General features: G+C 44.0%; 2 protein-coding genes across 3 annotated transcripts; one reads left to right on the top strand and one right to left on the bottom strand.

The window, feature by feature from the left end:
- Positions 1 to 501: 501 nt before the first annotated feature.
- On the bottom strand, positions 502 to 4939 carry LOC133018095 (UAP56-interacting factor-like). 2 transcript variants are annotated; one of them, XM_061084397.1, is made up of 9 exons: positions 4793 to 4939; positions 4492 to 4635; positions 4203 to 4369; positions 2615 to 2760; positions 2251 to 2323; positions 2042 to 2094; positions 1778 to 1852; positions 1343 to 1469; positions 502 to 1028 (listed from the first exon to the last, which is right to left on the bottom strand). In XM_061084397.1, the coding sequence occupies exons 1-9, from the start codon at positions 4863 to 4865 to the stop codon at positions 927 to 929; spliced, it is 960 nt and encodes a 319-aa protein (XP_060940380.1). In that variant the 5' UTR covers positions 4866 to 4939; the 3' UTR covers positions 502 to 926. The 2 variants fall into 2 exon arrangements, with proteins under 2 accessions (XP_060940380.1, XP_060940381.1); XM_061084398.1 differs by having other exon boundaries at positions 4203 to 4366.
- A 735-nt stretch (positions 4940 to 5674) lies between these two features.
- On the top strand, positions 5675 to 11781 carry cpdp (CPD photolyase). The gene is made up of 10 exons (XM_061084711.1): positions 5675 to 5788; positions 6546 to 6919; positions 7016 to 7164; positions 7989 to 8171; positions 8416 to 8574; positions 9105 to 9303; positions 10409 to 10561; positions 10760 to 10881; positions 10989 to 11148; positions 11230 to 11781. The coding sequence occupies exons 1-10, from the start codon at positions 5769 to 5771 to the stop codon at positions 11376 to 11378; spliced, it is 1668 nt and encodes a 555-aa protein (XP_060940694.1). The 5' UTR covers positions 5675 to 5768; the 3' UTR covers positions 11379 to 11781.
- Positions 11782 to 12771: the final 990 nt, after the last annotated feature.

The following is a 12771-nucleotide window of genomic DNA, read 5'->3' as shown; positions in this document are numbered from 1 at the left end:
TAGTGTTATTGACACTAGTCACAGAAAAATGAAGTGAGCCATGTTTTGTTCATTTAAATGGTGTTTGAATTTCATATGCCAATAGTTTTGTTACATTGCAAATTTTAATGTATTTAAATAAAAGCAATATTCAGATTCCATAATAATGCGTGCAAGTAAAACACAGTTCATTCTTAGGACATTTAAAACAATGTTCTGTTGAATATGCACCAACTTCTTGAAGCTCAACTTCCTCTGATAACGTACTGTATTTAAATGCATCCTCTTTCTACTTAATCACAAAACTCATACGAGAAAACCGTGCCAAATGCAGAGAGTTTTGTATATAGGTGAAATACTTCATATGAACATGCAAAGACCAGATGTCTGTAGAGCAACATGTCGGGGGGGGAGTTAACACTTCACAGGCAGCTGCCACTGTTTGATGACAAGAGAAGATGGAGACCTGAAACATGTTCGTCATCGGTGTGCTGAAGACTGAAGCTAATACAAATATCACACTTTTAAAGAGACTCATTTATTTGAAGAAACATTACAAAACTATTCTCAAAAACGAAAATCGGAAGGAATCGGGGAACATACGTGCCATCCGCGCAAATACATAATGGCCCTCTGAAAAAAATACTCTTCACAATCGTAACAGTCCAGAGTCCAAAGGGGGGGAAAAATATCTCTCCTTCCGAGTGTAGGACGTCCACAATACAAACGGCTCTATACAACGATATGAATTGTGAACAGGAAACCTTCCATTGACATTTGAGCGGTTGTGCACATTTGTACCACGATCGGTTGCCCACTCACCACTTGCAAAGTCAAGAAGCAGGTCGCCGGTGCCACCCTCACTCAGAAAAGGTGGGGTTCGCTGTGGGGGTCTTCACAGGACAAAGGAGCTTCCGTGTTTTTCTTAGTCACTGTGTTTTCGCCAGCTAACCCACCGTGACAAATCGGCTTCCTTTACCGCTTTGTGCCATCGTGGTGCGCTGGTCTTTCATGATGCGGAATCGCTCGTTCAAAGTCATCGACGTTTGCTGTGAAAAGAATCGGGTGAACAAACGTTTAACACACTTTCATGAAACTACAAACATGACCTACGCTGAGCCGATAACTGAAAGTCTACAAACACCCCATGTCAGACCTGATCTAATTAAACTATAACTATTAATACCTACTGCCTGCCTTTGAGATTTGTGGGGAAGTGTAAGTAATTCTGGGACTTTAATATTCTTTCATATCTGGCTTACTTGTCATACGCGTTACATTTTAATCACTGTGGTCTTAAAGTCCTAAATCTGCCTATGACTGTATTCAACAATATAGAATGAATAACGTAGAATGCTCTCACCGGTTTGCCAACACTGTTGATGTCAAACTCTAGAGGAACACCTTTTGGTATTTTCTTCTCTACTGGTTCTATCTTGACCGGAACCGGAGTGACAGCCGGGGGGTGCAGGGTCCAAGCAGTGGGAGGCCTGTGAAGAAGTGGCAGAAACGGTTTGTTGAATGTGGAGGGGTCTAAGATCAATATCAACATGTACAATTCCTCAGAGAGGATACAAAAGCACACACACACAAACTTGATCAACACTAGGTGCCGGAGAAAAGACCACATAAACCTCTTTATTTTACCTCACAGGAAAGTTAAGTTCCTGGCACTGCCACTGTTTGACATGTAAAATCCCACATGTGTAAATATAATGAATACAGAAAACTGGATTTTATTGAAATGATGTCTTAAACTATGTGAAAAACCAGTGGGTTTGTGTTGAGTGGTACTAACTCAGGCTGTGTCCTGGCTGTGGGGTTGTCAATTGAAACAGTCAAGATCCCGTTGTTGGCTGCCGATGTGCGCCACCTGGTGGACAAATAGATGCTGTATCAATATCACGAGCACAACAGACACTGACCCTAAGATGGCAAACAATGGTCCCCCAACCCCAGCTCGCCAATGATTCACATCCGTAGTGGGACTTCCTCTCTCCCTGCACACACACAGCAGAGGAGCTGCTACTACCAAAACAGGCTGGTGCCTACAAATACTCACTGGCGAGTTCTGACTGGAGAGGGAGGACTTGGCTTCTGCACCTGAGCTTGTACCTGCCGAGCGACATGAAGAATAAACAGTGGTGCATTGACAGTTGGATTAGGTCTGGAACTACAGAGATAAACAGTTATAACTACATATACAAACAGAGAATGTTCTAAAAATATATTCAACAATGACCTGTAAATCCATAAATAAATAGCACGTGCCTTGAGTCCCCTGCGAAGAAGAAATGTGGCCTGGCGTGCTTCCCTCCGAGTCTGCTGGACAGGGGGCAGTGGTCTGAAGGACGGGAACAAAACACAGAGCTGAAATACAGCTGAGCCATCGCTGCAGGTTTAAACAAGTGTACTGTGAACTGTACAGTTGAACACATAAGCCTTCACTCATCTAAAGAAGTTTAAAATCAAACTGCTTTCCACATTCCAAGGCTTAAACATATGTTTTGGGCCATAAAACGCCCTGATGTGGGTTCTTACAGCACCCCCCCAAGTTTCCATGCATTAATAAACATCATACAATAGTACATAAGCACCCATTTGACTGTATGAGTTGTTGTAAAGAGGTTCTCACCGTCGTCGCAGCTGGAACGGTCTCCTGACTGATGTGCCCGGGCCTCTCTGTGGATCCGGCTGCCTGTACGGTCGCCTCTGAACCTCCGGCTTCCTGTACGGGGCTTCAGTGCGTTGAATGAAGGGCCTTGTTTTCTGTCTTGTTTTCTGAAAGAGGACGTGGAGTTATAACCGAGGCAAAGCATCCACAATTTACCCTGCAGGGGAAGATACTTTAAGGTTTTGTTTCAGCGTCAAAATACACATCAGGAATGGGAAACCTCCATTTTCCTTCGGTTGTTTTACCAACATTCACACAATAATTCATCCATCTTTATTAAGCCTATTTTAAAAAGGCACAGAAGCAAAAATGACAACCCTAAAATACACCACGCTGATTATCTGAGTTAATGTCTGATATAAAGTGAGGCAGTTTGATCATTTAAGAAAGAAGAGACAGAAATAAGAATGTAACTCTGATAAGAATGAGATCGAATCTGTGGCTCACACTGAGAGAAAAAGACAGAAAAACAACAAAAGATATTGTGTTGGTTCAAAGTTATGATCACAGCTGACAAGGCTTCTGTCACAATTTATAAGTGATTGGGGAAAAAAGCAGCAACATTTCTAAAATTGTCTGGAGCAAGAGACCATGTCTTGTTGCCAGGTAACAGGATGTGACTGCTGCCTCTGGGCGTGAAGAGGCTCGGCCAGAGCCAGGTCTGAACAGCAGGAGAAGTAGAGTTTGTTTAGTCTCGCTGTGCAAGCTGGGAGGGGTTTGTTACCAAGGTAACTGCTCTGTCTTCTTTTAGTCTTTCTTGTTCAGCAAGTGAAGATACATTTAAGTTAAAGAAGTTGTTTAAGCTTCAATATCAGTCTCAAATAGCTTCAGTCTCACTGTACACTGGATATTCAGTGATTCATCTTTAGTTTAGCTTCTTCTCATTTTTTTTTTTTTTTGCTTTGTGTTTTCTAAACAAAGTTTTTAACAGGAGGAGAGGACACAGCCTTTCTCCCTCAATCACTGACATCACAGCGTCACCCCACATGAAGCACAGGAGCAGAAATCCAGCAGTGAAATAGAGCACGTGACAGAGGAGAAACAAATATAAACAATAAATAAATCAATATGACAGAAAACCCTGCTGATGATAAGAGAACAGTGATCTCAATCCAAAACCAACCCGAAGAGGCTGAGAGCTTTACTGCAGATTCTCAACATCTAACATCTTAATTCAACTGAGAGGATTCCTATGACCTGAGCCATCGCTCTTCTTTATTCAAACTAACCAATACACCTGAAGAATCTCAGCCATCCAGGTCAGGGTCTCTTCAGAAGTTGTACAGGTGTGTGTGTGTGTGTGTGTGTGTGTGTGTGTGTGTGTGTGTGTGTGTGCCCAATGCCCATAGATTTTTGATTTAGAGACGAATCCCCTTTATGAGACGGTTCATGTTACTACATACACTTCTACAGCTTCTGAACAAACCCAACAAGGTCAGTGAATAAGATCTGTGACAAATACCAGTGATGCCGATGGGAAATATTGCAGAGCAGTGTCGGCATGGACCATCACTGGCATGGTGTTGTCCCACAGTGTGTCCTCCATTACCTGGTTGATCGCTGCTCTGTTCAGGGTGCCCACTCGTTTGAGCAGGGCGGTGGGTCTCCTGGCGGCCAGGCCTGTGATGACCCCCTGACCCCGCCGTAGCCCCCCCTGCAGGGGAGGGACCCTCCGGTTTCTTAATTTAGGCGCTCCTCCTCGCGGTGCGCCACCTGCTGGTAGAGATAATAATAGACGCGTTACACACGTACAGGGCAGTTTAGAAGAGGACAAAATCACAGACACACACACACATAGACACACACACAGACACACACACAGACAGACACACACACACCTCTCTGAGCGGGTCCCACAGCTGCAGCAGCCCGCGGGGACACCTGTGCTAAGCGGCCCTTCTTCTTCACGGGTCTCCGGCTCCCTGGGGCCTGTCTCCTCCTCTGCTGCTGCTGCTCCTTCTTGTTCAGGCGAATGATGTCATCTGTTATAATAAAGAAACAATTACACGAGTAAACGATGGCGTCTGAGTGACACTCCGCCAGCCAGCTGCACGCGCCCTCCCATCACTGAGCGCCGCTAGCCACCGTTAGCTCGGGCTGTGTTTTGGTTCCGTGACGGCCGGCTGCCGAGGACCTTACCCAGCGACATGTCGACTTTATCGGGCAGCGCGGGTCTCCTCTCCCGGCCCTCCGCGGAGCCGCTGGTGTCCATGCTGTGGAGCCCGGGGAACACGTAGGGAGCGAGGCGACGGAGTGAAACAGCTGCAGGGTCGGGCTATGGTTCCCTCTCTATAGCACACACGGCGAGAAACCCATAGATATCATATATAAAGGCTAGATGTCTCGTCTGCGTTGCCGGCCAACGGAGTCGAACGTCCCCACATGGCGTCCATCTTGCTACGGGGCTGCTCGCTCACCCATAACATTGTGTTGGTAGTGGTAAATAATCATAACTTGCTCAATTTTCAACCGATTTTTAAACGGTTTGGTTAGTTATAAACGTCAGAGATGTAGATGTGACACTGCGTACTAATTAATAATTATGTTATTTTCTTTAAAAAAATGAATAATTTATGCAGTGTCATATCTACATCTATATGTACCATGTATGTATATCTATATGTAGATATGTCAAATCCCTCTGACGTTTATAACAAACCAGATCGTTTAAAAATCGGTTGAAAATTGAGCAAGTTATGGTTATTTACCAATACCAACACAATGTTATGGATGAGCGAGCTGCCCCCTAGCAAGATGGCCGCCATGTGGTGACGTCCGGCTCCGTTGGCCGGCAACGCAGACGAGACATCTAGCCTTTATATATGTCTATGTATGGCTCCCTCTCTATACACACACAGCGAGGAACCTCCTCCCAGCGTAAGCGGCACCGCGCATGCGCCGCGGACGCAAAGCATTGTGGGCGACGTAGTTCCAGCTCACCGACAACACCGTGTTACAAAACCCAAACACAGGCGGGAGAGTGTATCTCGGACCCAGACGCTTTCAGACGTGTGTGGAGACTCGAGGTCCCTCGTTGCTTCGTGGTTTACATCGAGAGTCCAGTGAGTTTCCTCCGCTACACGGCGACAGGAGAACTACAGGATTCATTCGCTGCATGTTCTGCAGCTGGAGGAGGTGAGTGTGTTGTCTCCATTCATTCGAGAGAGGAGGTTGTGCAGCGTCGTCGTGCTCCTGGTTTGTTTCCTTTGATCCGTAGAGTCAAGATTCAAGAGTTTATTATCAAATGCACAACAACAACACTAAGCAGTCGCTGGCAATGAAATGCTTGAGGTACAGGCTCTCTTCTAGCAATGCTCAAGGAATTACAAACAATAACAAAAAAAAATAGAAATAGTATAAAGTAGAATATCAAAAATTTAAAATAAAAAAGAAACATATATCTATATTTTTCTCTCTCTGTCTCTCTCTCTCTCTATATATATATACATCTGAAAAAAAAACAATAGTGCAAATATGCCTTGGTCCTGGTTTAGTGGAGTTATTGCAGTTCGGAGGAGTTTAAAAGTCTCATGGCCTGGGGGATGAAACTGTCTCTGAGCCTGGTGGTGCGAGCCCGTCGGCCAGACGGCAGCAGGCAAAATGTTTAAGGCTGGGGTTAAAGGGGTCTTTAATGATCCGATTACTCTTCTTCCTACACCGCTGGGTGTAGAGGTCCTCCATGGATGGTAGCTCCGTCCTGGTGATGTGCTGGGCAGACTTCACCACCCTCTGTAAAGCCTCACGGTTCAGGGTGGTGATGCAGCCAGTCCGGATGCTCTCTTGGTGTTTTTTCCTGTATTCAATCCTCTTTGTTACTCGTAATGTTTGTGCAGTTCAATAATTTCCTTGTTTTGTTGTGATTTTCACCACTTTCCCTGTTGGTCCCTCGCAGCTCTCCCTCTGCACAAAGGCGACTCCTGACGCTCAGAAACCAGAGATCACCAAGTCCACTTCTCTCCCTCTTCGCCGGCTCCTTCTCCAGTGTTTCCACCATGTCAGATAAGAAACGTAAGGCTGCTCCCGCCGGTAAAGAGCGTTCCGCCAAGCAGAAGAAGCTGGCCCCCATGAAGCAGGAGGAGGAGAAGAAGCCGGAGAAGCAGCAGAGGACTGGGGGCTGGCTGCAGGACCTGCTCGTGCAGCAGAGGTCAGAGGAGAAGGAGACGAAGTTCAGTAAGATGCGTCTTCGAATTCTATCTAAAGCTGAGAAGATGAAGGAGGGCTCAGAGGGAGTCCTGTACTGGATGTGTAGAGACAAGAGAGTACAAGGTAAACACCTGCACAACCAGCACTGAGCCATTTCCCTTCTCTTCATGTGTCTAATAGCAGTGTGTGTGTGTGTGTGTGTTTCCTCTTGTGTTTCAGATAACTGGGCTCTGATCTATGCACAGAAACTCGCGGCGAAGAAAAACCTTCCTCTGCACGTCTGCTTCTGCTGGTTTGTCCCAAAGTCAGAACTGTCTACGCTGAGACGTTACAGCTTCATGCTCAAAGGGCTGAAAGAAGTCGCTGAGGTGACTGAAAGATTTAGTTTGGATGAACATATTACATCCAATAGTTCTAGTAGTGCACTAGTCAGTTTATCAATATGTTTTGATTGCTGGGAAAGTCACTACAGCGCATAATTTATTTTCAAATAAGTAAAACAACTAAACACTTGTATGCTCTTCTAATGTATTTTTCTTGTTTATACTTTTACTACTTTTCTACTAGCTAGAAAGTCGACATTAAGGGTTTAAAGGAATCTACCGCTGGAACTCAGATCAGTTAAATGCAGATTGGTATTTGTATTTCAAAAAATATATTCAAATCAATACAAAAGCAACTATGTACAATTTACTAAGAGTTGCAGTAAGTTATCGAGGAAAATTCTGTCCCTTTTAACACTGTTGACCTCAATCAACAAGCAACTTTAAGATGTTGCCCTGGTTTATGGTAGCCTAATCATGACCATTTTGTTTCACTTTATTTAGATGTTTAATAGAAGAAATTATTAACTGATCTCTTAAAGTGTTAGATTGGATAATGTTGGTTTGAATTCAAGTCAAAGACAAATCTCTGCTACACGTACAAACTCAAATCTCATGCAGGTTTATGTTACACGTTACAAATTTTGAATTATGTGTGAACATCACTTTTATAAGTACAAAAGAAAAAGAGATTATAAAAACAGGTTCATCTCGAGTTAAATGAGCAGCAACATATTTATATTGCACTGTACAGTCAGGGGAAGAGGGTGAACGTGCATAAATGTTGCTTTCCTCAGTGATGTGATCCACATTGTTAAATTAAACTTAGTCAACTAGTTTAACTCTGTTATTCTACTTTTACCAACCAGGAATGTAAAGCCCTAGACATCCAGTTCCACTTACTCCATGGATCAGCAGGGGACGTTCTCCCCGGCTTTGTGTCTGACCACAGCCTGGGGGCAGTGGTGACAGACTTCTATTCTCTCAGAGAACCTACGCAGTGGCTAGAGGACGTCAAAAAGAAGCTTCCAGAGGACATCCTCCTCAAACAGGTAAAAGCTCCCACTCAAATATGTGATTGACTGACAGAGTTTGCTGATTGGCTGCTCTGCATTCTTTAAGTTTTTGTAGTATATTTAATATTAGAGTTTGACCCTACCTCATGCTTACTTGGGTCCGTCCATTTATTTGGAAAGTTTAGCTTAATCCTGCTAAAGAACTAACACAAACGGTCCCTGTATGAAATATTTAAGTTCACATAATCCAGAATTGAACACCTCATTGTCCTTTTTATAGGTTGACGCCCATAACATTGTTCCCTGCTGGGTAGCGTCACCTAAACAGGAATACTCCGCCAGAACTTTCAGAGGAAAAATCACCAAACTTCTGCCGGACTTCCTCACTGATTTTCCTCCGGTAGAGAAACATCCCGTCACGGCTAAAAGAACTGCTAAAGTAAGTGCTGCAGTAACGCTGAAGGGAACATTCACACTGCTGTGGATCTAAGTTAATGTGTTATTGAAAGGTGGAGACGACACCAAGTGGTTTTATGTCAGATTCAAGGACTTTTGGCTCGGTTGAAACCACGCACACATTTTTGGTCTCATCCTGAAAATATGATTTGCTTTTGAAGTGTTAACTTAGATCAATACAATGTGAAATTAAGCTGTCAGAGAGTCAGACTGCTGAAATTAAATACTGCATTCAATCTGTAGCTCTCTCCTCTCCGCTGCACATCATTTATTGATGAGTGAACATAAACAGGCGTCTCTTTTACGACTGTGAAAAGTTTAAAATTCTATCTCAGTAGCAGCTTTTACTGCTTTGCTGTGATGGATAAGCCAATCACTTGTGTGAGAACTCTCATAATTTGAAGGGAGAGATTCAGAACTTTCTCTGCTTTAGTAGTTTGCATTTCACTGTCACAACACCGCCGCTGTGACCTCTGCTGACTGGTTCTGGCTCCTCCTCTCTTCCCCTCACAGCCAATAGCGTGGGACAAAACTCTGGCCTCGCTGCCAGTTGACAGGGAGGTCGTGGCACCGGAATGGGCCAAGCCTGGCACCAAGGCGGGGCTGGCCATGTTGGAGTCCTTCATTGATGAACGCCTCAAACTGTTTGAAACCAAGCGCAACGACCCAAATGTCAACGCCCTCAGCCAGCTCTCTCCCTGGCTCAACTTCGGTCAGTAATCTATATAATAATTCAGAAACGTCTGCCTGTTGCTCGCATATCTTGAAAACCGTTCATATTATCGTCTTCACACTTGGCATGTGTATTGTTAAGGGGCCATGAAAGTGCGGTGTTGAATTTGGTGCGCTCTGGACATGTGATACGTTCAATATTAATGAACAGGCAACCAGCAGCGGCTGGGACTCATCAACGATGATCCAGATGATCGTGTTCTCGACAGCTGATTCTCCTGTTAGGGGCTCTGTGTAAAAGATAACATAAAAGATAGCGTAACAGGTTATTGATCCACACACTGGGAAAATTCAGTTCTGACAGCAGCAGGCAGGTTAGAATGAGGTAGAGAAGAGAATACAAATATAAAAGGAAGGCAATAGACTGAGTTGAGCTTAACTGAACTCTGAATAAACAGGTGAACAGCTCTGTGTGCAGCTTCAAGGTTCTGTGGACGGACTCCAACAGCCAGTCTTGACTTGGTGCGGCTCAGTTAGTGCAGTTGACTTTTACAGTTTCAGAGAAAAAGCTGCAGCCAGCATCACAGAAGACTAAGCCAACAGCCCATTCTAAACAGGCACGTCCCGACCGGCCACTGCACTAGTTCAATGAAAAGAAAAATACTGGGCATAAATGTAATTAATGTTATGGGGGAAATGTAAGATTTGTTTTTTGCAAAACTTTGCGGTAATATTACTTCTTCTTACCTCATTTACATTTGTGACCTAATCCACCGCTAGAAACAGATATAACATTATACTATCCAGTATCCACACTGGATGATGACCTTCAAACAACTCCAACCATTATGCCATTCACTTCATTACTCAAGATATTGATTGTACTGATCACTGGGTCTAAATATTAGATGCTCATCACTTACATCCAAGATGCGTCAACCATATCGGAGTCTTAATTTACTGGAGATCGCTGTCAAAGTGGCTGAGATATTGCAGATTCTCCGCTGAGTTCAAAGTGAACAGTAGTGACGCACAGATCCCAGAATGTGTTTGTTTTCAATTGTCCTCTCAACACTGAACTGGGGAAGAATGTCTCCTCTGTTTGCATTCTCATCTAATCTTTAAATTCCTCTGTTCCTTTCCAGGCCACATCTCCGCTCAGCGCGTGGCGTTGCAGGTTCAGAGCAGCGGGAGAAAGGCAGGTCAGGCCGTCGCCTCCTTCATCGAGGAGCTGGTGGTGCGTAGGGAGCTGACGGACAACTACTGCTACTACAACAAGAAATACGACAGCGTGGAGGGTCAGTGGAAAATGAATCGGTTCACTCTGCTGTAACAGGTGGCCCATAAGCGAGATCAGCCAGATGAGTCATCAGCTCACAATCTGAATTACTTTGTCCAAATTACACGTTTGTACTGAGCGTTTGATCGGATTCAGCTCTGTCTTTTGTATTTTCACAGTTTCTGGAAATGATGTATTACGTGCTTGTGTCTCTCAGGTGCATATGAATGGGCTCAGCAGACGTTGAAGGACCACGCCAAAGACGAGAGGCCTTATCTCTACACACGGAAGCAGCTGGAGAAAGCAGAGACACACGACAAACTGTGGAATGGAGCTCAGGTAAAAACACTGAGACTGATCAGGTCTCGATGGGTCTGATGTAAACCTACATGTCTGTCTGGTTTGTGCTTTGTTTCCAACTGCTTGCCATTACATGTCTCTTTTAGTACCAGCTGATCACTGAAGGGAAGATGCATGGTTTCCTGAGGATGTACTGGGCCAAAAAGATTCTGGAGTGGACAACGTCACCAGAGGAGGCGCTCTCCATCGCCCTTTATCTAAATGACCGCTATTCGCTGGATGGCCAGGACCCGAGTGGTTTTGTTGGTAAGCTCATACATTACATAAAGCAAGTCAGACACTGATAGACTGCCTTGTTTTCCTCACATCTTGATTTTCCTCCTGTAGGGTGTATGTGGTCTATCTGTGGCATCCACGACATGGGCTGGGCACAGAGGGCTATTTTCGGAAAGATCCGCTACATGAACTACAAAGGCTGCACCAGGAAGTTTGACGTCCCCAAGTTTGAGCAAAAGTACTGTCCCAAAAACTTGTGAAGCTAAACTGCATTGAGAAAGGGAAGGAAACGCATGATCTGGACCATATCATCTATTACAGATTCACCTTAGGAAGAGTTGGTATCTCTAGTGGCCGATTTTTTGTTTTGTTGTTTTACCCTTTTACTGGGTTAGCATGTTTAAGGATTTTTTTTATTATTACTACAACCATTCTCTGGTATTTGACAGAAGTGTGTTATTTTTTTAACTTAACATTAAATGATTATCTGTGTTTTTTCCTTTGTTGTTTTGCTACTTTTATACAACAGCTTCTACTTTTGATTTTTACTGTTATTTTACAAAGAAGTTGCCTTGTTTAGGACCACAGTGTTTAAACAGATTCCTCTTGTTCTCGGAGAACTTAAAACAAATTAAAGTCATAAACCGTTTTCTGTTCAGCAAAGTCACTGTGTCATGATTCATTCACAGTCCTCCCATTCTAACTTGTCACTGAAGAAAGCCACAAATCCACTTTATGTTGCCTTTTAAAAGACTAGTTTGATTATTTTTCAATGAAAAGCAGACATCCCCCACAGTCATTTGAAATAAATTGCATTCAGAGTTAAGTAAAGACAGACTTTAAAGTTTCATTTGCAAACAACTGTGAAAGAGCTGTGACCTTTTAAAATGGCATTGATCTTGAATGGCACTCAGTACACAATAGAGAACACTTACACCAAGATTCACATTAAACCGTCTTCCATTATGTGTCAGTGATGACGCATGTTGGCCACTGACGTGACGAGAAATCCAAGCAAAGCCTGAGAAAACTGATTCTATTAGAAAAACATGCAGTTGACTCCTCTGTGAAATGAGCTGAGATCAGTCAGGAACACTTTGTCACGATTTAACCATTTATTGCACAAATGGGAATTCAGTTATGGTTCCATTCTTTGGTTGTTCCCTGGAGTAGCCAAGCATCATGCTAAGATTAAACAGGGAGAACGACAAACCCCCCCCAGTGGGCGTAGCAGGCAAGAATCATTTGTTCAAGATGAATTTCGTTGACCACAACCATGTTTGGGCTCAGTGCTAAAAGGTGGAGGCTTGGGTGGTGGAGCCCAGTTGCCAGCAGCAGGGTGTGGATGGCAGTGTAGCTGAGCAGGGATCAGTGAGGAAGAGGTCGTATTTAAAGGGACCGCCTTGTCGAGAGGAAGGGCTGTGATTGGTCACAAGCACCCATGAACCTATCGGACAGCTTTAAGACAGCTGAGCAAATGACTCCATGTCCTGCATGAACTAACTCGATGCTTCATTTGTGTAATTTTGCCAGTTATGTGTTAACCGCAGAGTGGAGGCCGACTAAAAACTCGACTACAATTTGTGAATATCTGTGCACATTTTCAGGACAATTCACCAACTCCTATATCAGGTGAAGGAACCAAACCACCAA

Source organism: Limanda limanda, chromosome 13 (assembly GCF_963576545.1).
Source record: "Limanda limanda chromosome 13, fLimLim1.1, whole genome shotgun sequence".
Lineage (NCBI taxonomy): Eukaryota > Metazoa > Chordata > Actinopteri > Pleuronectiformes > Pleuronectidae > Limanda > Limanda limanda.
Note: the sequence above shows the minus strand (reverse complement) of the source record. Positions and strands in the feature narration are given on the sequence as shown.

What these genes read in the sequence shown, in the direction of transcription:
- LOC133018095 (XM_061084397.1), bottom strand. Translation starts at nt 4,865, where the DNA reads ATGGACACCAGCGGCTCCGCGGAGGGCCGGGAGAGGAGACCCGCGCTG. An exon ending in TAAAGTCGACATGTCGCTGG is followed by an intron (nt 4,636 to 4,792) that starts GTAAGGTCCTCG and finishes TTATTATAACAG; the next exon opens with ATGACATCATTCGCCTGAAC. An exon ending in ACAGAGCAGCGATCAACCAG is followed by an intron (nt 2,761 to 4,202) that starts GTAATGGAGGAC and finishes GTCCTCTTTCAG; the next exon opens with AAAACAAGACAGAAAACAAG.
- cpdp (XM_061084711.1), top strand. Translation starts at nt 5,769, where the DNA reads ATGTTCTGCAGCTGGAGGAG. An exon ending in ATGTTCTGCAGCTGGAGGAG is followed by an intron (nt 5,789 to 6,545) that starts GTGAGTGTGTTG and finishes GGTCCCTCGCAG; the next exon opens with CTCTCCCTCTGCACAAAGGC. An exon ending in CTCTCCCTGGCTCAACTTCG is followed by an intron (nt 9,304 to 10,408) that starts GTCAGTAATCTA and finishes GTTCCTTTCCAG; the next exon opens with GCCACATCTCCGCTCAGCGC.